The sequence below is a fragment of the Rhinatrema bivittatum genome, chromosome 4 (genome assembly GCF_901001135.1).
Source record: "Rhinatrema bivittatum chromosome 4, aRhiBiv1.1, whole genome shotgun sequence".
NCBI classification, from domain to species: Eukaryota; Metazoa; Chordata; class Amphibia; order Gymnophiona; family Rhinatrematidae; genus Rhinatrema; species Rhinatrema bivittatum.
The window spans coordinates 365,698,697-365,725,344 of record NC_042618.1 but is presented as its reverse complement, the minus strand read 5'-3'; the positions used below and the strand labels follow the sequence as shown (position 1 = coordinate 365,725,344).

The 26,648-nt window shown below is 42.4% G+C and overlaps 1 protein-coding gene across 1 annotated transcript; it reads right to left on the bottom strand.

Moving 5' to 3' along the window:
* Window positions 1-1,157: 1,157 nt before the first annotated feature.
* LOC115089536 lies at window positions 1,158-12,797 on the bottom strand. Its single transcript, XM_029597599.1, has 3 exons — window positions 12,718-12,797; window positions 9,889-11,393; window positions 1,158-1,843 (listed from the first exon to the last, which is right to left on the bottom strand). The coding sequence occupies exons 2-3, from the start codon at window positions 11,188-11,190 to the stop codon at window positions 1,523-1,525; spliced, it is 1,623 nt and encodes a 540-aa protein (XP_029453459.1). The 5' UTR covers window positions 11,191-11,393; window positions 12,718-12,797; the 3' UTR covers window positions 1,158-1,522.
* Between the last annotated feature and the right edge of the window lie 13,851 nt (window positions 12,798-26,648).

The window sequence follows — 26,648 nt, the reverse complement described above, 5'->3', positions numbered from 1 at the left end:
TGGTAATGTGTCTTTCCTGTTGTGTATTTCAGATTATGGCATTTTGAAGATCAGGGATGGCTCTATTGTGATAGGGAGATGAGCATTGCTTTTCCCATCCTCTTCCCCTTTATACAATAAATTACTGTATCTAGTCTGTTCTTAGCTTTCAAGGGGTTAGCATGTGGTGAATCCTTCAGAGTAGTTTCACATCAATTTTTGGGAAGAGATTTGGGGGTGGATTTAAGAATTCACCAGAGTTTCTTCCCAAGTAGTTTACAAAGGCATCCAATCCTAGCTTCAAAGTAATAAAAAAAATACTATCATGTTGTTTGTGAAGTAACTGTTCTTCCTTAATGTGAGGTGCAGTTGATAACACTGTGAAGCCAGGGTAAAATGTGTAATGGGGATGAGATTTTACTTCCATTTTTTGGATGTTGCATGCATGTGAGTGTATCCTTACTCGGCGTTTCCCAGCCAGTGTGCCTTCAGACCCAATCAGGTGTGCCATAAAAAAATCACTGCCTGATGTTCAGATCCAGACCTGGGCTCTACTCTCAGCACCTCATACCAACAAGAAACTCCATTGGTGGCTCTTAAACATGAAGGAGCTCCCGTCTGAGAACATGTAATCATGTATGACTCGTCTTCCTAGCTACAGTATGAGTCCTGGAGTGTGCTAACTAATGGGTAGCATGCAGTGGCATGAATAACTGGGACCTGCTTTGTGCAGCACACATAGGGCCGGATTTTAAGAAATGTGCACGGGCGTAGATTAGTGCGCACAACCCGGCACGATAAAATCTACGCCCGATTTTATAACATGCGCGCGCAGCCACGCGCATGTTATAAAATCCAGGGTCGGCGAGCGCAAGGGGGTGCACAATTGTGCAACTTGCACGCGCCGAGCCGAGCCGTGCAGCCTTCCTCCGTTCCCTCCGAGGCCGCTCCGAAATCGGAGCGGCCTCGGAGGGAACTTTCCTTCCACCCTCCAGCCCTACCTAAACCCCCCCTTACCTTTAACTTCTAAGTAATGCCTGCCTCAGGGCAAGTGTAGGTTGCGCGCGCCAGCCAACGGCCGGCCTGGAGGCTCCGGCCCTGCCTCCACCCCGGCCCGCCCACGCCCCGCCCCCTTTTTCAAGTCCCGGGACATACACGCGTCCCGGGGCTTGCGCGCGTTGCCGGGCCTATGCAAAATAGACTCGGTGCACACAGGAGGGTTTTTAAATGGTTATGCACTTATATTACGTGCGTAACCCTTTTAAAATCCGCCCCATATTGTACACAGCCACTGTCTTACTCCCAGGCTGAATGAGATGGGCCCTGGAGCACCTGCTGTGACTATCGGTACTGAAAGCAGCAGCAGTGAAGGAAAATTTTCTACATCCATAATTTGGGTGAATCAAGCCCCATACTAATAAATGCACTTTAACAGCATCCCAGTCTATTTTGAAGTGTGTAGTCTTCCATTTTCATGGGATATGCATCAATAACATACAAAAATAAAATAGAAATTTGGACAGCGTTTATGATGTCCTGAGATTCACAGAAGGACACAGATCTTGGAATTACTTGGATGGTCTTTTTTCAATGACATCTCTGAATCTTTGTCCAGTTGCCCTTTCTTCTCATGGGATTTTTTGTTAAGAAACAAGTCATTGTGTTTCTTCTGTAGTTGGTTGTTTAAGTTTCTGATCAGCATTTTCATGTGTGCAATCTCCTTATTTTTTTCACAAAGCAAGCTCTTCGACTCTGTCAGTTCCTCAGAGAGAAGTCTGCTTGCCTGCTCTTTCTGAGAATTTTCCATTTCCAATTCTGATACTTTTTGCTTCAGGTACACAACAGTCTCCTTGGTCTCCCAAAGCTAAGAGAGAAAAAAAACATGCAAAAAGTCACATATTGCCACTCAGGCTAAGGCTGACAATTTGTATGTAGTCTCATACCAACAGAGACAGAAAGTGACTAATGCTAGAAGAAAGAGGGAACAAACAGCTGTTTACTTTTGTTGAGGTTAACAGTAAAACGTATTCACCCATGCAGTAAATATTGACCATAGCAAAGCCATAACCAACACTTTTCTCACGTGAAATCAGTTTTTTGGTGGCCACTGAAATAGAAGCCAATATAAATGTACACTTTTGAGAAGGGCTCTGGGGATGGAACGCTGTGTTCAGGGAGGGCCATGACTCAAACCATGCTCTAGGCTGTCCTGCGTCATGGCAGCCCCAGACTAGGTGAGGAGGATAGGGTCAGGCAATGAACCAATACCAGTGCCTGGGGTTGGCCAGGAACAAGCTGTAGAAGGAAGGATGTGAGCAAGGGGGAAGAAAGGACAAGCAAAAGAAAAACAAGCAAAAAAAAAAAAAAAAAGAATTAGACTAAAAAGCAAACAAAAGAGTTAATAAAAACAAACTATAAAGATTTTTTTGCCCCCTGGCTCTGAAAACGTTTGTCTGGCACCTACATTTTCTAAATCTTTTTCCAACCCTGGAAGAGAAAAGGACCGTGCCTGAAGTGAGATAGCCCTGGCCAATGAGGCGGTCTCAGGAGTGAATCCCCCAGTGCTCAGGTACCCACCTTCCCCTCATGAACCATGTTTTAGATGCCAAAGACAGCAGGGCCAGAGGCCATGGACTTCAGGAGCTCACAGTTTGTTAATTGCAGTAACAGTGCATCACATTACAGCTACCAGATCTTGAAGAAATCAAAGCATATGCAGAATTGGAAGACTAGCAATCTTCAGAAGAAGCAGTTTAGAACCCTGCAGTGTGACAGGGGCCCTACATCAAAACCCGCTCACTAGAAATTGCCCTTAGGAAAATGTTAAGGCATGTCACTTATCCTTTACTGATGGGTTATGGGAATATGGTATAGTAGAAGTTTATTAAAGGAATTTGGTATATTCCTTTAATGGTCTTGTTTGAGGGAGAAGCAAAAGGAGGAGCTTCCCTGGAGCCAATATAATGTAAGTGCCAAAAAGCAGAATATAAAAAAATAAAATAAATAGAGCGCAGAGTCTTTTCTTTCATTTGGAAGTGGGGCTAGAAGCTGGAGAGAAGCCAGAGTGGGGGAATCCTTCCCTGTAGCACTGGTTAATGTCTAGCAAGTCCATAGCTCCAGAATTTCACCACTAGACTCATGGGAAGTGCCATCGATCCATCAGAGAGGACTCGTGGATTGCAAAATTGGTGGAACCCCATTCTCTGACCAGGGAAGAAGATGTAGGAGGTGTGTGAGTACTGAATATTATCTCTTCCTGATGAAAAAGGACTGTCTAGTCCCTATAAAAGCAGGAACATAAGAACATGCTTTGCTGGGTCAGACCAAGGGTCCATCAAGCCCAGCATCCTGTTTCCAACAGTGACCAATCCAGGCCATAAGTACCTGGCAAGTACCCAAAAACTAAGACTATTCCATGCTAGTAATAGCAGTGGCTATTTTCTAAGTCAACTTAATTAATAGCAAGTAATGGACTTCTCCAAGAACTTATCCAATTCTTTTTTAAATACAGCTACACTAACTGCACTAACCACATCCTCTGGCAACAAATTCCAGAGTTTAATTGTGCGTTGAGTGAAAAAGAACTTTCTCTGATTAGTTTTAAATGTGCCACATGCTAACTTCATGGAGTGCCCCCTAGTCTTTCTATTATCCGAAAGAGTAAATAACTGATTCACATTAACCCGTTCTAGAACTCTCATGATTTTAAACACCTTTATGATATCCCACCTCAGCCGTCTCTTCTCCAAGCTGACTAGTCCTAACCTCTTTAGTCTTTCCTCATAGGGGAGCTGTTCCATTCCCTTTATCATTTTGGTCGCCCTTCTCTGTACCTTCTCCATCGCAACTATATCTTTTTTAAGATGCGGCGACCAGAACTGTACACAGTATTCAAGGTGCGGTCTCACCATGGAGCGATACAGAGGCATGATGACATTTTCTGTTTTATTCACCATTCCCTTTCTAATAATTCCCAACATTCTGTTTGCTTTTTTGACTGCCGCAGCACACTGAACTGGCGATTTCAATGTGTTATCCACTATGACGCCTAGATCTCTTTCTTGAGTGGTAGCTCCTAATATGGAACCTAACATTGTGTAACTACAGCATGGGTTATTTTTCACTATATGCATCCACCTTGCACTTATACACATTAAATTTCATCTGCCATTTCGATGCCCAATTTTCCAGTCTCACAAGGTCTTCCTGCAATTTTTCACAATCTGCTTGTGATTTAACTACTCTGAACAATTTTGTATCATCTGCAAATTTGATTATCTCACTCGTCATATTTCTTTCCAGATCATTTATAAATATATTGAAAAGTACGGGAACCAATACAGATCCCTGAGGCACTCCACTGCCCACTCTCTTCCACTGAGAAAATTGTCCATTTAATCCTACTTTCTGTTTACTGTCTTTTAGCCAGTTTGTAATCCACGAAAGGACATCGCCACCTATCCCATGACTTTTTACTTTTCCTAGAAGCCTCTCATGAGGAACTTTGTCAAACACCTTCTGAAAATCCAAATATACTACATCTACCGGTTCACCTTTATCTACATGTTTATTAACTCATTCAAAAAAGTGAAGCAGATTTGTGAGGCAAGACTTGCCTTGGGTAAAGCCATGCTGACTTTGTTCCATTAAACCGTGTCTTTCTATATGTTCTGTGATTTTGATATTTAGAACACTTTCCACTATTTTTCCTGGCACTGAAGTCAGGCTAACCAGTCTGTAGTTTCCCGGATCGCCCCTGGAGCCCTTTTTAAATATTGGGGGTTGCATTAGCTACCCTCCAGTCTTCAGGTACAATGGATGATTTTAATGATAGGTTACAAATTTTTACTAATAGGTCTGAAATTTCATTTTTTAGTTCCTTCAGAACCCTGGGGTGTATACCATCCAGTCTAGGTGATTTACTACTCTTCAGTTTGTCAATCAGGCCTAACACATCTTCTAGGTTCACCGTGATTTGGTTCAGTCCATCTGAATCATTACCCATGAAAACCTTCTTTGATACGGGTATCTCCCCAACATCCTCTTCAGTAATCACTGAAGCAAAAAAATCATTTAATCTTTCCGCGATGGCCTTTTCTCTAATTGCCCCTTTAACCCCTCAATCATTTAATGGTCCAACTGACTCCCTCACAGGCTTTCTGCTTCGGATATATTTTAAAAAGTTTTTACTGTGAGTTTTTGCCTCTATGGCCAACTTCTTTTCAAATTCTCTCTTAGCCTGTCTTATCAATTTAACTTGCCAATGCTTATGCATTATCCTATTTTCTTCTGTTGGATCCATCCAATTTTTGAATGAAGATCTTTTGGCTAAAATAGCTTCTTTCACCTCCCCTTTTAACCATGCCGGTGATCGTTTTGCCTTCTTTCCACCGTTCTTAATGTGTGGAATACATTTGGACTGTGCTTCTAGGATGGTATTTTTTAACAATGACCATGCCTCTTGCACAATTTTTACCTTTGTAGCTGCGCCTGTACAGGCAATAAGAATGAAGAAGTTATTCCACTCTGAGAAGAGAATTATTGGAGGAAGAGTGTTTTGTTATTGTTGTTGCTGCAAGCTCAGTGTTGTAATAACCTGTGAACCCTGATATAATCAGCGAGAGGTCAATATTCAAAGCCATTTAGTCAGATAACCCACAAGTTATCTGTAAGTTTTTAATATTTCCTTTGATTATCTGGCTAAGATTTAACCGAATAAGAAAAGAGTGTGTTAAGGCATTCCAGGATGTGCTGAGTTAACCAAATAACTTATCCAGTTAACTTCAATATGTTTACATAGTCTCATGCCAACAGAGACAGAAAGTAACTAGTGCAAAAAAGAAAGAGGGAGAAAATAGCTATTTACTTTTGTCATGGTTGACAGCAAACGTGTTCACCCACAACACTTTCCTCAAGTGAAATCATTTTTTTGATGATCACTGAAACAAAAGCCAATATGAAGGCACATTTTTAAACCTTCCAGTTACAGAATATTTTTACAAGATTGCATTATTGTTTTGTTTATTTATTTATTTATTTATTTAACGGTTTTTATAGACCGACATTCGTTGGGAACATCACATCGGTTTACACGGAACATGAATGCAGCGTAAAAGGCTTTACAGGGAACTAAAATTCAAACATTTTAGAACTAATTTAGAACAGTGCCTGGTGAGAAACAGTGTCTAAATATTTACAGTACAGTGTTCAAATATTTACAGTAACTAAAGATATAGCAATAGAGGGGAATGCATATCTATGATAAGGATAGGGTTTGGAGGTGAGGTATGGTATAAAGGGTCAGGAGAGGTCAAGGTGGGATATGAAAAGGCATTTCTCCAAGGGGAGTAATATGGTGAAGACATGAGATATTTCGAAGGGCGGGGTTGGGTAGAAAGGATGGAGAGTATAGATAAGGATGACTTGAGAGAGGAGGGTTAGAGAGAGAAATTCAGGTATATGCCTGCTTGAATAGCTAGGTCTTTAGTTTCTGTTTAAATCTTTTTGGGCAGTGTTCTTGTCACAGGTCGGTAGGCATGGTATTCCATAGTGCAGGTCCTGCAATAAAAAGTGCACAATCTTTGGTGGTGGTAAGATGCGTGTTGCAGGTATTGATTTCTCATGGGTCTTGTGGGGGTGCGAAATAGTAAGGAATCGTTGAACCATTGCATATTTTGATTATGTAGGAATTTATGTATGAATGTGAGGGTCTTGTATAGGATCCAGGATGAGATTGGGAGCCAGTGTAGTTCCTTAAGGACAGGGGTGATATGTTCATTTTTACAGGTGCTGGTGAGAATTCGGGCAGCAGCATTTTGTAGCATTTGGAGGGGGTAGGTCGTGTTTTTGGGAAGGCCTAGAAGGATGGCGTTGCAGTAGTCGATTTTCAAAAAGATAGTAGATTGGAGTACTGTACGGAAATTGTTGAGTTGTAGGAGGGGTTTTAATTTTTTTAGGGTTGTTTTTAAGAAAAGGGCTAACTCAAGAGAGCAGGTCTAAAGTTATTTGGTTACAGTTAGCTAGATAACTTAAGCCATAACCAGCTATATTCAAAAGAAAATAGCCAGTTAAGTTGTGCTGCAGCACTCATTAAAAATAAATAAATAAATAAATAAACTTGTGAGCCTAGTGCAGGGGTGGGCAAGTCCGGTCCTCGAGGGCTGCAAACCAGTCGGGTTTTCAGGATACCCCTAATGAATATGCATGAAATAGATTTGCATACAACTGAGGCAGTGTGTATGCAGATCTCTCTCATGCATATTCATTAAGGATATCCTGAAAACCCGATTGGTTTGCAGCCCTCGAGGACCGGAATTGCCCACCCCTGGCCTAGCGGCTTAAATGACAGCCGCCCCCCCTCCAAGCTATGGGTTTAATCTGTATGGGGTGGCTGTCAGCTTTCAGTGCATGCTGTATACAAATAGTGCACACAGAAACATTAAAACATGAAATTACATTTAAAAAAATGGAAAAAAAAACCCCAACCCAGATATGGAAACAAAATGAAACCATTCAGCATGCACACCCCTATTGAGGTACAACCTTCAGAATTGGACAAAATATCCTACATGACATCTCTCCAATTATCTAAACAGAGACATTATCACCTCCTTTTTCCTGCAGGTTATTCCAGCCTGTACATACCCCGGCATCCCTCTGGTTCTGGCCATTGCTTTATCACATTGTTTTCACCCCTTGAGATCATCAGACATAACAACCCCAAGCTCTCTTTCTCGGTGGGTGCATATCAGTATCAATCTGACTCCACGTCATACACTGCTCCCTTGGATTTTTGCACCCCAAATGCATGGATTCTGCACTTTTTTTTTTTTTTTTTGCCTTGAATCATAACTGCCAAGCCCCCAGCCACTCCTCTGGCTTTCTTAGATTGCTTTTTATTCTATCTATTCTCTCAGGGGGATGAACTCTGTTGAAGATCTTACTGACATCTGCAAAAAAAAAGAAAACGTTTCCTTCTAACTCTTCCGCAACATTGCTAACAAAGAAATTGAACATATGGGCCCCGGAACAGATCTTTGTGTCACTCCACTAATTACCCTTCTTTCCTCAGAGAAAATTCCATTTACACTATTCTCTTGTCTATGACTCCACCAGTTTCTAATCCAGTCCTCCACGTTGAGGCCCGCCCTCAGGCTGCTCAGTTTATTTATTTATGAGCTTCCTGTGGGGTTTTGTTGAAATCCACGGAAAATCACATCTTGTGCAAATCCTTGATCTAATTCTCTAGTCGCCCAATGCAAGAAATTAATCAGCTTTGTTTGACACAATCACCTGGTAAAACCATGCAACCCACTGGATTCTAGAAAATAATATTTCTTCACAAAAAAGGTGGTGGATGCACGGAACGTGCTCACAGGAAAAGTGCTGAAGGAAAACCAGCACTGTATTCGAGAAGGTCTGGGAGAAGCACAGAGAATACCTTGGTGTGATAAAATGAAGGGAAATCAACTCTTTGGCACTGTGAAAGGAGATGACTTGGGCCTTCTGGTCTTTATCTCTGTTCATGTCCTATGAATCTATGGACTGAAAGAAAATCTCATCACACCTGTAAGCCTATACCTCCCAAAGGGACTGGCTGAGTCAGTTCTGGTTTATATCCCTTGAGATCTATTTCTTAACAAGTGACTGCTTAAAAAAACAGGACTGACTCAGCCTGTCCTGACATGGAGCCTGTAGGCTCACCCTATCATAACAACAGGATGTGAAACTAGCAAAAATAGTCTGCTAAAAGGACAATTTGCAAAGTCATTTATCGGGGCAAAAAGGCAATGTACCCGAGTAACTTGGCTGGTCTAAATATTAGGGATGTGAATCGTTTTTGAACGATTAAAATTATCATCAGATAATTTTAAAATCGTCCTAAATCGTCAGAGTGCACGATACAATACAAATGCCCCCGATTTATCGTCATAAATCATCCTAAATCGTTAAATAGGGCACGGGAATTATTTGGGGGAGGGCGGGAAAACCGGCACACCAAAACAACCCCTAAACCCACCCCAACCCTTTAAAACCAATTCCTTACCCTCCCCCACCCTCCCGAACCCCCCCAAAATGTTAAATTACCTGGTGGTCCAGTGGGGGGGGGTCCCGGCGTGATCTCCCGCTCTCGGGCCATCGGTGCCATTTTGGCTGCCACTAATTAAAATGGCGCCAATGGCCCTATAAAAAAAAAACCACCCGACCCTTTAAATCGACCCACCCTCCCGATCCCCCCCAAACCTTTTAAAATTACCTGGTGGTCCAGGGGGGCCTCGGGGAGCAATTTCCTGTTTCCAGGCATCAGCTGCGCTAAAAAAAATGGCACCGATGCCCCTTTGCCCTTACCATGTGACAGGGTATCCGTGCCATTGGCCGGCCCCTGTCACATGGTAGGAGCACTGGATGGCCAGCGCCATCTTTAAAGATGGCGCCGGCCATCTTTACTCATCAGCCCCTATTATACATAATAGGGGCTGATGAGTCGGGTGGGTTTTTTTTTTAGCGGCGCGGGCCTCCCTAAAAAAAAAAATTAGCGATGTGAATTGGAATCGGAAACGATTCCAATTCACATATCTTATCGATCAGATTTCCCCACCCCCCCCAGCCGAACCTGATCGTTAAGATGATCTGGCACAAGATTCACATCTCTACTAAATATTGCTCTAAGGGCTTCAGTAGCTTGCATACTTTTAGCCAGTCTAAAAAGAAAAGACATTCCCTGGGTGCCTTCCACCGTCGCCTGCAGAAATAGCAGGTGCAAAGTATGCACATCTTCTCTACACGTGTACATTACGCTAGCTCAGGTTGAAAGACAAACTGCCTGCAAGCACACAAGCCCTTGTACTTTGCAGCTATGGGGGCTATTTAAAAATTGCCCCTTTAGTGTATGAAATGCACAGCTCTTACTTTTGTGGCCAGTTCCTTTGAGGAGTGCTTCAGGTCCTCCAGTTGCTCTAGTTTGAGATGACATAGGGAGAGCAGTTCAATCAAAGATGAATTCTGGGCAGGCTCTATTCCTAGTTCCTTTCCATGGGTGTCATTTCTCTTATTATCCTCTGTTTGGTGTGAAGGATCATTTTCATCAGTGTCTGTAGCAAAATCAGTCAGATCTGCAAGTGATTGGTTATGAATGTCATCATGATGGTTTTTATGCTTCAGTTTTAGATTTAACAATTTCAGATTCCTTAGCTTGTTGACTGGAAGATTAAGTTGAAGATTGCTTTGAATTGAAGTCCTATGTAGCTGATTATCCGACGTCAGATCAGATAACCCAACCTGCAAGGTTCCTCCAGTTTTGTCCTTCTTCATCATATCATTCACATTAGCAATATTTTCTTCTTCCATCAGTTTACTACCTGTGGTTTCATCTGAAGTGTTGTTCATTTCTCTTAATATAATTTGTCTTCTGTTTTTACTTTGGTCTGAAGTCCTCTCCTCGTAACTTTCTCCATTTAGCTTTTCACCAACTAGGTCTCTCAGGCTGTTTGTAAATGTATCAGCAGACGTGTTTAATAAATCCTCACTACTGGTTTCTTTTTGGGCTTGATGATGAACCAGAATCAGAAGCTCATTCATGTGATCCCTACTTCCAGCCATCTCTTTCTGGCTCTTTGATATTTCAACCTGAGGAGAAAGATCCTTCGGTTTTGGTTTAGTCATGTCATCCCCCATCCCAGTCATCTCCTTCAGGCTGTTTGATGCTTCTACCTGAGGAGGAAGCATTTCTGGTTCTGGATTAGTCAAGTCGTTCCCAATTTCAGTCATCTCCATCAGGCTCTCTACAGGTTCTACTTGAGGAAGAGCCTCCAATTCTGGTTCATTCATGCCATCTCCAGTTCCAAACATCTTCAGGCAGTTTGATGCTTCTAGCTGAAGAAGAGACTCCAGTTCTGGTTCATTCATGTTATCCCCAATTCCAGACATCTCCTTCAGGTTCTCTACAGGTTCTAACTGACGAAGAGCTTCTGATTCCAATTCAGTCATGTAGTTCTCACTTCCAGTTGTCTCCTCTTGTATCTTTGATGGTTCTACCTGAGAAGACAAATCATCTGATGCTGTGTCAGATTTGTATTCATCTTTGCCAGCCAGCACTCCTAAGTCCTTCAAGGGTTCTTCTGCCTGAGAAGTAGTAGTGCCTGATTCTGGTTCCCTTTCAGATACCACCTCCACCTTTTGTTCAGGATTCATTTCTGGTCTGGCACATAACATGTGGATCCGAGTATGTCTTCCTGGGGAAAGGCTGCTAGAAATATGGGAAATGTAAGGGTCTTTGTTTTCAATCCTGTTACCTTCACCCAACTATTATCTTGTCTCCAGGGATCACTTGGATGTATAACATCAATGTCATTTTAACTTGCCAATCTATCTTCCACCTTAAAAAGGCAGCCTTATTACAGCCATATATAAAAGCCCTGCAATTAAAATTAAATGAATTAATCAAATTGAAATCACCTATGAACATTATTTCCAATAGGGCTAAATGAATCATTTTCATACGGATAATTAGTTATTAAAGTATAAAATTGTATTTAATCAAAAAAAAAGTCATACAGTAAAACAGATGCATTTAATGCATACTGTACTTTAAAGTAATACTGTTTCATAACATAGCCCTGCCTGCAGCAAGCTATGGCTCAGGCTTATGCAGTAGCTTTCGGGGATTTTAATTTGGTGAGTCCCGGAAAGGGAGCGGGGCTCAAATCTGCCCGTAGTGACAACTTCTGCTTGTTGCTAGCAGTAGTGTGGCTTCTGTGATTTTCAGATAAAAAAATTTGTCATCCAAAATTGCTTTGCTGCTACCATAGCGAGACATCAGTACAATTGGCAGCTATGAGACTCTGCCGGACTCTGGGGCTCGATAAAATCTCCACGAAAACAAAACAAAACTGTGAGCTCTAGCTATAGTAGAATCCGCTTCTCTTTTTATCTTATTTTTAAAGGTCTCTGGAAAGAGGATCTTACCATCGAGGCGCAAAAGAGACAATATTTTCCTAGGACTGACTTGCTTGCTTGTTTGTACCTTGGCAGCTAGTTTTCCCCCCATTTCAAAAACTCTGTATTTATTGCTCTTACAATTACATAGATTGCACCAGGGCATAAGCATCAGTGTGCCAGAAGGAAAAAAAAAGGGCATATACACTTCTGTGAACCTCTTGCACAGTCTGAACGTGCTGAATGAATATTCAGCAGCTGTCGGACCCACAGGCACCTACTACAGAGAGAGAGAGAGAGAGAGAGTCGCCTGGTTCCCTTGTAAAACATTTGGTTTATTTACCGTGCAAAAGGAAGGATCAACATCAGTGTTCTGGAGCTATGTAATGCTTCCTAGAAATATGTTTCACTTCTGCACTTATGTGGATAAAAACAAAAATGCAATAGCTTATTATTTATTTACTATTTCAACTTATCACCAGTCTTTCCAATGTGTGTTCGAAGCGAGGGGCAACAGATGCAATATATAAAATAAAGAAACAGAGATATAGAATACATCGAATAAAATAGCCTAAAATCACTAAAAAAACAAACAAACAAATAATCATCATGAGTGTAAGTATTCTCTCTGGCAGCTAAAAAAAAATAACTAAGAGGAAGGGGGATCTAGTAAAATAATAAGAAAAATAAACAAATAGGTTCAAAGTTTAACAAGTTCAAACGCTTCATATGGCATAAGATCACAAATACGATGCCATCGATTGAAACAACGTTTCACATTTCAGAATGTTTTAGCTTTCATACCTCTGGATTGTGATTTTTGTTCATTGGTCCTTACCGAAAGGCGCCTGCCAGCCTTTCTTTGCCACTGCCTTCAAGCTCTCTCCGACTCTCGTTTGAAAGATGGGAACTGGCAATACTGTTTGGTGACCAAGGGTCACATGATCAGGGTTTCAATTGCCCTCTCGGAGCTCAGCTGAATTCCTCGCACTTTTTTCAGGCGCATTGTTTTAGGGGGCGTTGAAAGCTTTGACTGACGGCGTGGCTAGAAACCCTATCACCACCAGCGGCGGATATATCCCCACTTCTCCCCTCCCCCAAATGAATTTTATTTGTTAGAGACCCACTAACAATAATAACACTAACACAAGACCTTGCTGTGCTGTACAATTTTTTTCCGAACTAGGGCAACTTGCTAACTGTTAAATGGATTTCCACACTACTTTATTTTTCCTGAGGACACTGCATGACAGCTTGCAAAAAAGAGAAGAAACATCATTTTTAGCACCGGTTGTGCCATTAGGCAGACCAGTCAAGCGCCTAGGGCAGAGATTCTCAATGCTTTATATATATATATATATATATATTTATTTTTTTTTACATTTTTTTTACAAGTATGAAAGGTAACTGAATTCTGAATGATTATGAAAGATGTGCAAATGGACAGTAGCCAGTTGAAGCCCTGATGAATGGAGCTACTGCACACAAGTTTCAAACTAGTACTAATTCAGACCCTTTGGTTGTCCGTTCACTGACTGGCCAATAATGAGAAATAAAATTCACCTTTTCTCACATGGATAGAAAAATTATCACTAATTTAATATATAGTGCTTTTAAAATCATTTACAGAATTAAACTGGTTTACCAAATATTTTAAACAATTACAGAAAATTAAAGTTTTATTATGAAAACTAACACTCATTACATCCAGCTTATAAAGGAGATTATAAACCTTTTTTTCCTAAACACCTGTCAGATATGTCAAAACCTCACAGGGCAGTCAAACAATTTATTTAAAACTGTTCCCAGAAGAAGGGACTACTGGGAGATGATAAGAGAGGTCCATAAAATCTTGAAGGGGAAATAGAGAACAGTTATTCACCCTTTCAAACAGAACTAACATCAGCAGACTCTCCATGAAGCTAATAAATGCCACTTTTAAACCAAATTGGAGAAACTATTTTTTCACCCAGCACACTACACTGTAAAATTTGTTGCCAGCTGATGTGGTGAAAGCAGCATAGTCTCGTTTAAAAATTTACCAAACGTAAATATTTCAAAACAACAGACATCAAATACTACCCAATAATTAAAATAGGGATGAAAAAATTCCCCTGCCATCCACACCTGGTAACTTTTTGATTTCCAGTCATTCTGAGATTGTTGTGAAGGAGGGTGAACAAACTTTATTTATTTATTTATTTATTTAGTGTTTTTTTATACTGGCATTCACGATAGGCATCACATCATGCTGGTTTACATTAAACTTTATCTTCTCTCAAACATACACATTCATTCTCTCAAACACAATCATATATGTTCACTCTCAAAGTCACACATATACACCCACTGGTTCTCTCCCCATCATACACACACACACTGGCTCTCTCCCTCTCTTACACACACACACACACTGGCTCTCTCCCTCTCTTGCGCACACACACAGGCTTTCTCCCTCTCATACACACACAACATACACACATTCACTGGCTCTCGCCCCCTCATGCGTGCACACACACACACACACACTGGCTCTCACCCCCTCATATACAAACATACTCAGTCAACTGGCTCTCTCCCCCCATACATGCACAGACACAGGCTCTCTTTTCCTCATATGCACACATACTCAGTTAACTGGCTCTCTCCCCCTCATACACGCACAGACACATAAACTTGCTCTCTCCCCTTTGTTGCACTACCTGCCCTGAAACCCATGCTGCTCCTTTCTCTCCTACTTCCCCCTAGCCTTGGCCACTTTCCATTGATAGTGCAGTGAGAGAAATCCCATGAGCCCTGTCACTGCCACTGCTGCTCATTTTAATCCTTTTGCTGCTAAGGCTCAGAGAACCCCACCCTGCCACTGCTGCTGCTCTTTTTTTTCCTCTCTAGCCCCACAGTGTGGCTCCGCTGTGCCTGTCTCTCTCCTTGATGTCTGCATAGCAGCCCTGCCCCCAGCAGATCTGTGTGAATGTCCCTGTGCACACATGTGCTGCAGTGATTACTCACAGTTCAACACCCACTCATTCACCATCACCAACCCCTTCCCTCCCCTTTCTCACATCCTCTTTCAAACTCCCGTCTCACCTCCATTCTCTCCCTTTTCTCTCACTTGCTCCCCTTCCTTCACCTCCTTCACACACCATTTCCTTCCTTTACTCATCTGTAACTCATTCCCTTCTCTCATCTCCAGTCCTCAGCTCTCATACTCCTCTTCCCATTCACCCCATTTCCTTCCTTCTCACTCACTATCCTTCCCTCCCAATTTTCACTCACCCCTTCCCCTACCCTCCCAGCCAGTCATTCTCTCCCTTCCTCTGAGTCACTTCTTCCCTTCCCTCACCTCATCTCCCATTTGAGTCAGCCTCTCCAGTTGTCTTCTTTCTTCCTGCAGCAGCTACGGTATGTCACCATTGGATTTGGGCCCAGCCATCCCACTGCATGGTCTTCTTCAACATCTTTGAGTGCCCCTGTGCAAATACTCTTCTTGATGGCAGGGTGTCAGATCCCTGCTAGCACGTCACTACCTGGCAGCCCCATGTGCGGGTTCTTACCTTGCTGGCGGAGAGTGGGTGGGAACCCCATCAGCTTTTCATCTAATGCTCGTTACCCCACTGAGCCTGGGCCACATTTGCATTTATATAAAAAAAAAAAGGCCACAGGGGTGTTTGCTGCCTGCAGGGTCACTTTCTGCCACCTTAAAATTTTGCAGCTTGTCATACTAATGGTAGAAGCGCCGTAGGTGTGACGGACAGTGGAGATGGGCGTCTAATCAACCGCTTGGCTGGTGCCTGGTCCAGCAATGGCCCGGCTCTAATGCAGGACTGGCTCACCATCTTACTGTTTTTTTTGGTCATCGCCCACACCTTGATTCATCAAGAAAGATGGAGAGTTAGCAACCAAAGAACGTGGGAAGATGGTGGGCCTTCACTATAGCCACACCACCACGGGGTCTGTAGTACAGTAGTAGCATTTTTTTTTTTAAACAGGAGGTGAACCTTTAATAGTTTTACTGCAGCATGTGACCAACAACATTTTTGGGGGTCACATATGCAGGCAACTAAGTGGTCAGGCAGACTTACCTGGTGCCAGCCAGCTTTGGAGGAATGCAGCAGTGCAAGATAAACTAGGAAGAACCAAAGCAGTCAGGTCAGGCTGCAAGTGTAATGTGCAGCTATGCTGGCACTGGCTACCACTCCAACACGGGGACACAGCCACAATGCAAAGTAGGAGCTGGGGGGGAGATCACATGACCAGCCTACTGGGGCATGTTCGATCCCCCAGTAGGCCAGTTCGCCCTGGTCACAAGCAGGGTAGAGAAGGATTCAAGGGTGATATGTATGCCTCAGCTTGAGACCAACATGGAGACAGCAACTGACCCAGAATCCTCTGCTATCTTAGCCTTCCTGGCTATGTGAACTTTAAATGTCTTACTGAGCCTAACCTGCAGGAATTCCAAGGACACCTGGACAGCAGTTAAAGCTGGAGACACTTTGTGATGCCTAATTATAGGGTCACAAAAGCAGAAGGAAATGGTTGGAACTTCAGGCTAGACTGTCACTACAGGGGCACCATTTACAGTGGCATCTGTAAACACAGCCTAAGATGTGATAATTGCCCTGACCAGCAAGATTCTAACAGAACAAAGGACTATCTAAAGAGTGATGGTAAATGGGCCCCGCCTTGGAGAAATAATCAGAGTAGTTTAGGGATAATCTATCATGCTGTTGACATGACAATCAATGTAAATGATTCTCTGGGTACTCACACACTTTTAGAATTTCTAACCTAGTACTATATTGTATTTTACCTATAAAAGAAGGATCAGTTCATGTATACAATGAGATGCTGGTGGTCAGTTTGTCAGAGAAGTGGATCAGCATCTCCCAAGAATACTTATATTGATCAATAAAAAATGATACTTTCAACAAAATCTAAGTGTTCTTGTATCCCTGGGTAAGCGTCATAAAGTGTAATTTTGTGCTTAACAAGGGGAGGATCAAAAGCTACAGGCTTGAGCATAGAACCTATCAAGGTTGATGACATGCCAGAAGATGCTGAAACCCTATCATGATTGTAAGGGAGACCACCGCAGCACAGGAAGAATCTTGCTGCGGCACACTAGTGCGCCATGGCACAGTGATTGAGAAGCTCTGGCCTAGGGTAGTGTTTGCCAAGGACCAGCAAGCTACTTCATTAAATTACATGGGGCAGTTGCAATATTGATGAGTGAAGGAGGGGATAGTGGATGGGAGAGTCACCCAGAAAATGAAAGAGCAAGGGGGTATACTATTTCCCAACCTGGTCTTTTATCTCATGGGTCAGCTTTGCAGCTGAAGGTGACCAGACAGTTTAAGAATTTATTTTTTTTTAAATTGTTCTTATTAAAAAAAAAAAAAAAGCAGTCTTCCCCCTTCCCTCTCCCAGATAATCAACAGTATTACACTTAGAAAAGAAAAAATATAATCTCCCTCTTCCTCCAAGCCAGCCATCAGTTGATCATTACAAAATAATCCCTCCCTCTTTCACTTCACCATCCAGTCAGCCACAAGTTGCTATTAAAAGAAAAAATTTTTTTTTTAAATCCCTCTTCTTTCCTCCCACCTAATCTGCCACTAGCTCATCATTACAAAAAAAGGATAGGAAATTCCTCCCTCTCTCTCCCTCCTTCCTACCAACCAGCAACACTACTACGATTGGTATCCTCACACTATGGACTTTTTTCCCCATGGGGGTCGGTCCCAAGACACGATCTCTGGGAGCGAAGCAACTGTAGCTGAATGTTAATGAGCCAGTATGAGACTAAGTCAGCATCTGCTCTGCTCTCAGGCCCTACCCCATCCTGATTTCTGTATGGTAGGCAGAGCCTGAGAGCAAAGCAGATCCTGACAGTACCATGCCAGCTCATTAACATACGAACATAAGAAAGAACATAAGAAATTGACATGCTGGGTGAGACCAAGGGTCCATCAAGCCCAGCATCCTGTTTCCAACAGAGGCCAAAACCAGGCCACAAGAACCTCGCAATTACTCAAACACTAAGAAGATCCCATGCTACTGATGCAATTAATAGCAGTGGCTATTCCCTAAGTATAATTGATTAATAGCCATTCTTGTATGTCATGTGATTTCTTGTAAATTGAGCCCAATGAAATTTAAGGTTAAACTTGACATACTTTTGGCCTTGTAGCAAGGCCTTGGAATTTTCTTCTCTCCTTTCCCCCCCCCCTGTGGTGTGCTGATTTTGTGTGAGTGCCAGGGATCCTGCTAGGAAATGCTTATGGTGGGCATGGCCCACTTCCAATGCTGCATTGGCAGCATCAAGCAGCAGGCAGTTTGGCTGCTTGGGAGGAGGGGGAGTCTGGCGCTCACTCTCTAGTGCCATATCAGCAGCATGGGAGAACAAGCGATTTCGCTGGTGGGGGTTGGGACTTGAAATGCTGCAGGTGCTTTGGCCACACTGGCGTCCATCAGTTGCTGAAGCCCTTGAGAGATTGTATCTGTAGCTCTGGAGCTGCTATTTACTCAGTCTAAAATTAGACTAAAATTAGGATTATCACTTTTGGAAGAATCTGGGAATTTATGGGTGAAAATTGGTTTAAACTGAAAGCGAAGGCTTCTTTATATACTAAGCTTGCAGATCTAGCCCAGAGGTCTCAAAAGGCCTGCTAAGCAAGGATTAGATCGCCTGATCCTGTGCATCCTTGAAGGCTGTGCTCCCCTCTACAGGAATATAGTGATCTTTCTTGTGAATGTACAAACCAATGCATCCACTTGCTTGACCCTTAACTTCTCCCTCATCCGCTAGCAGAAGATGCTAGCATAAGGTGAATCCCAGTCAAAAGAGATCAACTTGAAGGATACTAATGAAACAGGAGAGTTAGGGCATCCCAACAGAGGTTCTAATAAAAGCAAACATAGTCCACATGCCTATACGTAAAAAATCACCTGAACTAAAGATTTCCAAATTATCACTATCAATTGAAAAGCAGGCTGTTAATATAAACAAATAACACAGTTTGAAAAGTCTGTATGTCAATGCCAGAAGTCTAAGAAGTAAGATGGGAGAGTTAGAGTGTATAGCAGTAAATGATAAGATTGACTTAATTGGCATTTCAGAGACCTGGTGGAAGGAGGATAACCAATGGGACAGTGCTATATCAGGGTACAAATTATATTGCAATGATAGGGAGGATCAACTTGGTGGGGGGGTGGCACTTTATATCCTGGAGGGTATAGAGTCCAACAGGATAAAGATCATACAAGAGACTGAGGGGGTTATTTTCTAAGCGTTTATCGCGTGTGTTAGGGCCCTAACGCACACGATAAACCCCTATCGCACACGAAAAGGGCCTTTTCGCGTGATAGGATGCAAATTAGGGGGAGGGGAGGAGGCGGGGTGGGGAGGGAAGAGTTGGCAGTAGTGCACCAAATAGCACCACCTTTCACGGTGGCACTATTCGGTGCGAAAGCCGGCAACTGGCGCACCGCCATGGTGCGAATGCTCAGGGCTTTCGCAGGCCTTTCCCCCCCCCCCCCCTTCGCCCCCCTGCTTTCGCAGGATTCATCATTCTGCGAAGAATGATGAATCCTGGCCTAAGTGCTCAGTACAATCTAGAAATCCCATGTGTGTTGGGTAAGAGTATAAGTGATAGGAGTATACTACCATCCACCTGGACAAAATGGTAAGACAGATGATGAAATGCTAAGAGAAATCAGGGAGGCTAACCAATTTGGCAGTGCAGTAATAATGGGAGATTTCAATTACCACAGTACGCTGGTGCAGGATAAAGATTTAATCACCATTAATTTCTATGGTATACTTTACTTGAAAAATTGAACATCAAGGATATATATAGTTCAAACAGGCAACTCCATGAATTCCAAGTAGTACTTTAAACTCGGTCCCCCGACACGGTCCCGTGTTTCGCCAGGCTGCGTCGGGGGGGACCAGGGGTACATTCAAATCTCTAAAATGTCACCCGGAGCGCCCGGGTGACATTTTAGAGATTTGAATGTACCCCTGGTCCCCCCCGACGCAGCCTGGCGAAACACGGGACCGTGTCGGGGGACCGAGTTTAAAGTACTACTTGGAATTCATGGAGTTGCCTGTTTGAACTATATATATCCTTGATGTTCAATTTTTCAAGTAAAGTATACCATAGAAATTAATGGTGATTAAATCTTTATCCTGCACCAGCGTACTGTGATACTTGCTTATGTGCAAGGTTTTGCTTCTTTTCTCTCTAGATTTCAATTACCCCAATATTGACTGGGTAAATGTAACATCACGATATGCTAGAGACATAAAGGTCCTGGATGGAATAAACGACTGCTTCATGGAACAATTGGTTCAGGAACCAACGAGAGAGGGAGCTATTTTAGATTTAATTCCTAGTGGAACGCAGGATTTGGTGAGAGACGCAATGGTGGTGGGGCCACTTGGCAATAGTGATCATAACATGATCAAATTTGAACTAATAACTGGAAGGGGGACAATAAGTAAATCTACAGCTCTAACGCTAAATTTTCAAAAGGGAAACTGATACAATGAGGTAAATAGTTAGAAAAAAACCTGAAAGGTGCAGCTGCAAATGTTAAAAGTGTTCAACAGGCATGGACATTGTTTAAAAATACAATCTTAGACGCGCAGTCCAGATGTACTCCACGCATTAAGAAAGGTGGAAGGAAGGCAAAATGATTATTGGCATGGTTAAAAGGTGAGGTGAAAGAGGTTATTTTAGCCAAAAAAAAATCCTTCAAAAATTGGAAGAAGGATCCATCTGAAGAAAATAGGAAAAAGCATTAGCATTGTCAAGTTAAGTGTAAACATTGATAAGAGAGGCAAAGAGGGAATTGGAAATTAAGTTAGCCGTAGAGGCAAAAACTCATAATAAAAACTTTATAAAATATATCAGAAGTAAGAAACCTGTGAGGGAGTTGGTTGGACCGCTAGATGACCAAGGGGTTAAAGGGGCTCTTAGGGAAGATGAGGCCATTGCAGAAAAACTAAATGAATTCTTAGCTTCTGTGTTTACTGAGGATGTTGGTGAATTACCAGTTTCGGAGATGGTTTTCAAGGGTGATGAGTCAGATGAACTGAACCAAATCAATGTGAACCTGGAAGAAATAGTAGGCCAGATTGACAAACTAAAGAGTAGCAAATCACCCTGACCAGATGGTATGCATCCCAGGGTTCTGAAGGAACTAAAAAATGAAATTTCAGATCTATTAGTAAAAATTTCTAACCTATCATTAAAATCATCCATTGTACCTAAAGACTGGAGGGTGGCCAATGTAACCCCAATATTTAAAAAGGTCTCCAGGAGTGATCCGAGAAACTATAGACCATTGAGCCTGACTTCAGTGGCAGGAAAAATAGTGGAAACGATTCTAAAGATCAAAATTAGAGAGCATATAAAAAGATGTGGTTTAATGGAACACAGTCAACATGGATTTACCCAAGGGAAGTCTTGCCTCACAAATCTGCTTCATTTTTTTTGAAGGGGTTAATAAACATGTGGATAAAGGTGAACCGGTAGATGTAGTGTATTTGGATTTTCAGAAGGCGTTTGACAAAGTCCCTCATAAGAGGCTTCAAAGAAAACTATAAAGTCTTGGGATAGGAGGCGATGTCCTTTTGTGGATTACAAACTGGTTAAAAGACAGGAAACAGAGTAGAATTAAATGGTCAATTTTCTCAGTGGAAAAGGGTAAACCGTGGAGTGCCTCAGGGATCTGTACTTGGACTGGTGCTTTTCAGTATATTTATAAATGATCTGGAAAGGAATACGATGAGTGAGTTATCAAATTTGCAGATACAAAATTATTCAGAGTAATTAAATCACAAGTGGATTGTGATAAATTGCAGGAGGACCTTGCGAGACTGGAAGATTGGGCATCCAAATGGCAGATGTGGACAAGTGCAAGGTGTTGCATATAGGGAAAAATTACCCATGCAGAAGTTACATGATCTTTGGTTCCATATTAAGAGCTTAACCCAGGAAAAATATCTAGGCATCACAATGGATAATACATTGAAATCATCAGTTCAGTGTGGTGCAGCAGTCAGAAAAGCAAACAGAATGTTAGGAATTATTAGGAAGGGAATGATGAATAAAACAGAAAATGTCATAATGCCTCTGAATCACTCCCTAGTGAGATCGCACCTTGAGTACTGTGTATAGTTCTGGTCACTGCATCTCAAAAAAGATATAGTTGCACTGGAGAAGGTACAGAGAAGGGCGACCAAAATGATATATGGGATGGAACATCTCCCCTATGAGGAAATGCTAAAGAGGTTAGGGCTGTTCAGCTTGGAGAAGAGGCAGCTGAGGGGGGATATGATGGAGGTCTTTAAAATCATGAGAGGTCTAGAACGGGTAGATGTAAATCGGTTATTTACACTTTTGGATAATAGAAGAACAAAGAGACACTCCATGAAGTTAGCAAATAGCACATTTAAAACTAATCGGAGAAAATTATTTTTCACTCAACGCACAATTAAGCTCTGGAATTTGTTGCCAGAGGATGTGGTTAGTGCAGTTAGTGTAGCTGGGTTTAAAAAAGGTTTGGATAAGTTCTTGGAGGAGTTAGCTTAGGAAATGGCTTCTGCTACTACTGGCATCAGTAGCATGGGATCTTCTTAGTGTTTGGGTACTTGCCAGGTTTTTGTAGCCTGGTTTGGCCACTGTTGGAAACAGGATGCTGGGCTTAATGGACCCTTGGTCTGACCCAGTAAGGCAATTTCTTATGTTCTTAACTTCTTGATTGCCCTGTGCATAGGGAAAGCTTTCACAGGTTTTTTCCTGTCTGCCATGATAGTATCATCTGCCATCTTATCTTCTTCCCCCTTCTTCTCTGCAGTTTTCAAAATCTGCAGTGCTTGAGCAATTAAGGAGACAGCTCCTTCCTAAATAAACAAATCACCAAAGATTTGTCCTCTTCGCTGTAAAAATTCTCCAACAATCTTCCCCACTATCATTCTTCCGGCCCACCTTAAGTAAGATTACTGATGAACCAGATTTTGAGGATTTCTCCTTCTCTGGATCTCAGTCTTCTTCTCCCCAGACCATAGATAACACTCCAAGGAGAGGAAAATGTAGAAGGCCTTGCACTTGCATTCTACCCAAACAAAAAGCTTTGTGCAATAAAAGGACAAATTTGAGAGACAAAGGAGAAAGCCTCCACTGACAGGGAAAAGGCTGATGCAGAACTAGAGGAAAATGGAGTCCCCGGGAAGCCCCAGGAGCTCAGCTTTTCCCCAGGAACCACTGGCAAAAGAACAGAGGGCCCCATATTCATCTTTTCTGGACCACACAGCTCCAATATGGCCACTGTACGTGTCACAGCTGCTAGCATGCCAGCAAGAATATTTTTCAAAACTGGCCCTACTATTGTGTAACCCCCTTGAACTGTGGTTGCCTGCAGCATCTGCCACAGCCCTACCCGGCTTCTAGCACTGTCATGACCTCTCCTCCATTACTGCGATCATACCGAAAGCTTGCTGTCAACTCATTTTCTCAACTTTATTCATAGAGCCCCATGCGTGGAAGCAGCAGTGTGGGCAGAGGACAATTAAGCAATAGAGATAGGGGATAAGGCTGAGGATACAGGGAGAGGGTAAGAGGAAAATTGGCACACCAAAAAGGGAAGGGAAAAAGTGGACTTCACTCAATGGATGAAAGGTAAGACAGCTAATCCAGTCAGCTCCATACACCTAAATGCCCCCAGGTCCAAGGCTATGCTCATCAACAAGGGTGGATCAGCCCCAAGGATTGTCACCCCAAAAGCATCCAAATCTTCTTCCTCTTCACCCAGCCTAGGCCTGGCTTCACCTCTCAGCACAGGACATCTACCTACCATCTCCTGAAGTCAGAGAATACCAGCAGGCTGATATCACAAAAGACCCTATAAGGGATGACATCAGCAATTCTTTTGTTCTCTGGCTCCTGCTGCTGATGGGAGAGCATAAACCTAGGTAGTTGGACTGGTCAAAGAGGAATATTTAATAACTTTCACCATAGCTGTTCTCAATACCTCCACTGATTTACAGTTTTACTGATTACTCTTCCATCAGGGGTATCTCCCCAACAAACATCGAAGCAAAAAAAATGCATTCAGTCTTTCTGCATTAGGCTTATCATCCTTTAATGCCCCTTTAAACTTTTGATCAACTGACTCCCTCTCAGGCTTCCTGTTTCCAATATATTTTAAAAAGTTATTATGAATTTTTTCCTCTAAGGCCAGCTTCTTTTCAAATTCTCTTTTAGCTCATCTTATCAATATTTTACATCTAATTTGACAATGCTTGTGCTTATATTTACAGATGGATCTTTTTTTCCAATTTTTGAAAGAAGACATTTTGGCTAAAATAGCCTTTCACCTCAGCTTTTTTTTTTTTTTTTTTTGAAACTATGTTTTATTAAGGTTTTTTAAATGCATACATCATCCAACTAAACCATATACAACAATGCTCAAACAGTTCCCCCCCACTTTCCCCTTTCCTTTCCCCCCCCCCTCAAATTTGTATACAGTTTCAGAATGTATGATCGTTGATCTCGTAGGTGATCAATGGTCCTCCACTTCAGTCCGTATGGTATCATCTCGTTCAGGAGGCAAAGCAGTACTCCACGGATCCTGGATGGTGCTTGTACTAGAAGGCAAGTGTCGGATAAAACCAGACCATATCTTCTTTGTAGCTATAGATCTCCTTGGCATAACATCATTGAGAACAGCATATTCCATGGAACAAAGGCTCAGCATTCGTTGAAACCATTGGTCATAATTCAGATTTCCCGTATGTAACCAATTAGCCAAAATAACCTTTTTCCCCATAAGACTTGCCTTCATGAGAAACAGACGTTCCTGTGGTGTTAAATGTAAGCGGTCTGAGGGGTCCAGGCCAAATAACCATAATGTGGGGTCAAAATGGAGAAATTTTTTCAAAATTTTTTGACAGGCTCGACGAATCAATCCCCAAAAATGGTATATCACCCTACATTCCCAAAAACAGTGATAGTACTGGAGCATTTCGGGCATTGACTAGTCTGTGTAATACGCATTTGCTGTGCTCTTGAGGGGGTGATGTAACTCTGCCAAAGAAATCTATAGCCAGTTTCCCGTAAAAGGACATTCTCCGACACTCCTAATAAATCTGTAAAACATGTCTCAAACTCAGAGAGTGTTAAAGAGAACAGTGACCACTCCACCCACCGTCTATGAAGTTGGGCGAGGACATGTGTGTCCTTCTGTCTAATAAGCTCTTTATAATAATAGGAAGTGTTGGGTTTATTATTTTTTTTTGTCTGCAATAAATCACTGAGCTTCTGAGTTTCAACTGTCACTGCCAATCGGAGTCGCTCTGTGTAAATAAAGTGGTGCACTTGCAGATAAGCATAATAATCTGTAACCGGTATATGAAAGAGATGCTGAAGGGTGTGAAAGGGGAGAACCTCCCTCGTCACTCTGTCTGACAGGTCCGATATGAAATGAAGACCTAGAGCTCCCCATCTGTGAAAAACCCCCTTCTCTTGTCCTGGTGGAAAAAGGTCATGTCTGATAATGGTAAGCATAGATGTCAATCGGTGTGGAATCTTGCCCAAATGACACAACTTATACCACGCTTTCCGACTGGTGTGTAAGAATTCTTGGGCTCTAAGGTAGTGAGGAATCTGGCAGGTATCAATCTGTAACAAAGGGTTTAGTGATGAGACTCCATACCACTCTAGGAGGTATTTATGGGGAGTGAAAGTTGATGTAGCAAACACCCAGTCTCTTACATGTCTATGACTACAAGCCAAATTATATATTTGTAAATCTGGGCAATCTAGCCCCCCTTGATCCATCGGACGTGCTAAGACAGTTAAAGGTATTCTAGCTTTTTTCCCCTTCCAGAGAAACAATCTGAGACTTCTGTTCAGTTGGGTATGATCACCTTTGGTAATCCAAAGTGGTAACAGCTGTAAGACATATAGCCATTTAGGGAGCAGAATCATTTTAAATAATTGTATACGGCCTGTTAAAGACAATGGTAAATTCATCCATCTCTTTAGCGCAGTTCGTGTGGTTACCATCAGAGGTTTGATATTAGCTTTATATAAATGGTTTATATTAGTGGGAATATTTACCCCTAAGTATTTGAGACTGCTCGTCACCCAGTGAAGCGGGAAGTCTCCTGGCCAGGCAGCATGTACATAGCCAGTTACATCTATGGCTTCTGATTTCTCGTAGTTTATCTTAAGACAGGAGAAACAACCAAACTCATCTAATAGCTCTAGGACGACTGGTAGTGAACATAATGGTTGTGTAAGGAATACCAAAAGATCGTCCGCAAAAGCGGCTATCTTGAAAATTTGAGTCGGTCCTCCAAATCCTTTTATCTCTGGGCAGGCATCAATTTTTCGTAGCAGGGGATCAATATAAAGGATATATAAAAGAGGGGACAGCGTGCACCCATGCCGAACTCCCCTCTGTATTTGGACTGCCTCCGATAGGCAGCCATTAGCCAAAATGCGTGCGGTAGGGTTGTGGTACAGTAAAGAGATGTATTGGAGGAAATCACCCCTAAGGCCAAAACGTTGTAGAACAGAGTATAGGTAAGGCCACGCCACCCGGTCAAAGGCCTTTTCGGAGTCAAACCCTATGGCCAATGCTGCAATGTCTTGGTGTTGACAGATATGTTGGGCCGTGATAAGTTTAATTATATTTGCAGTGGGGTTTCTTTCCCTGACAAA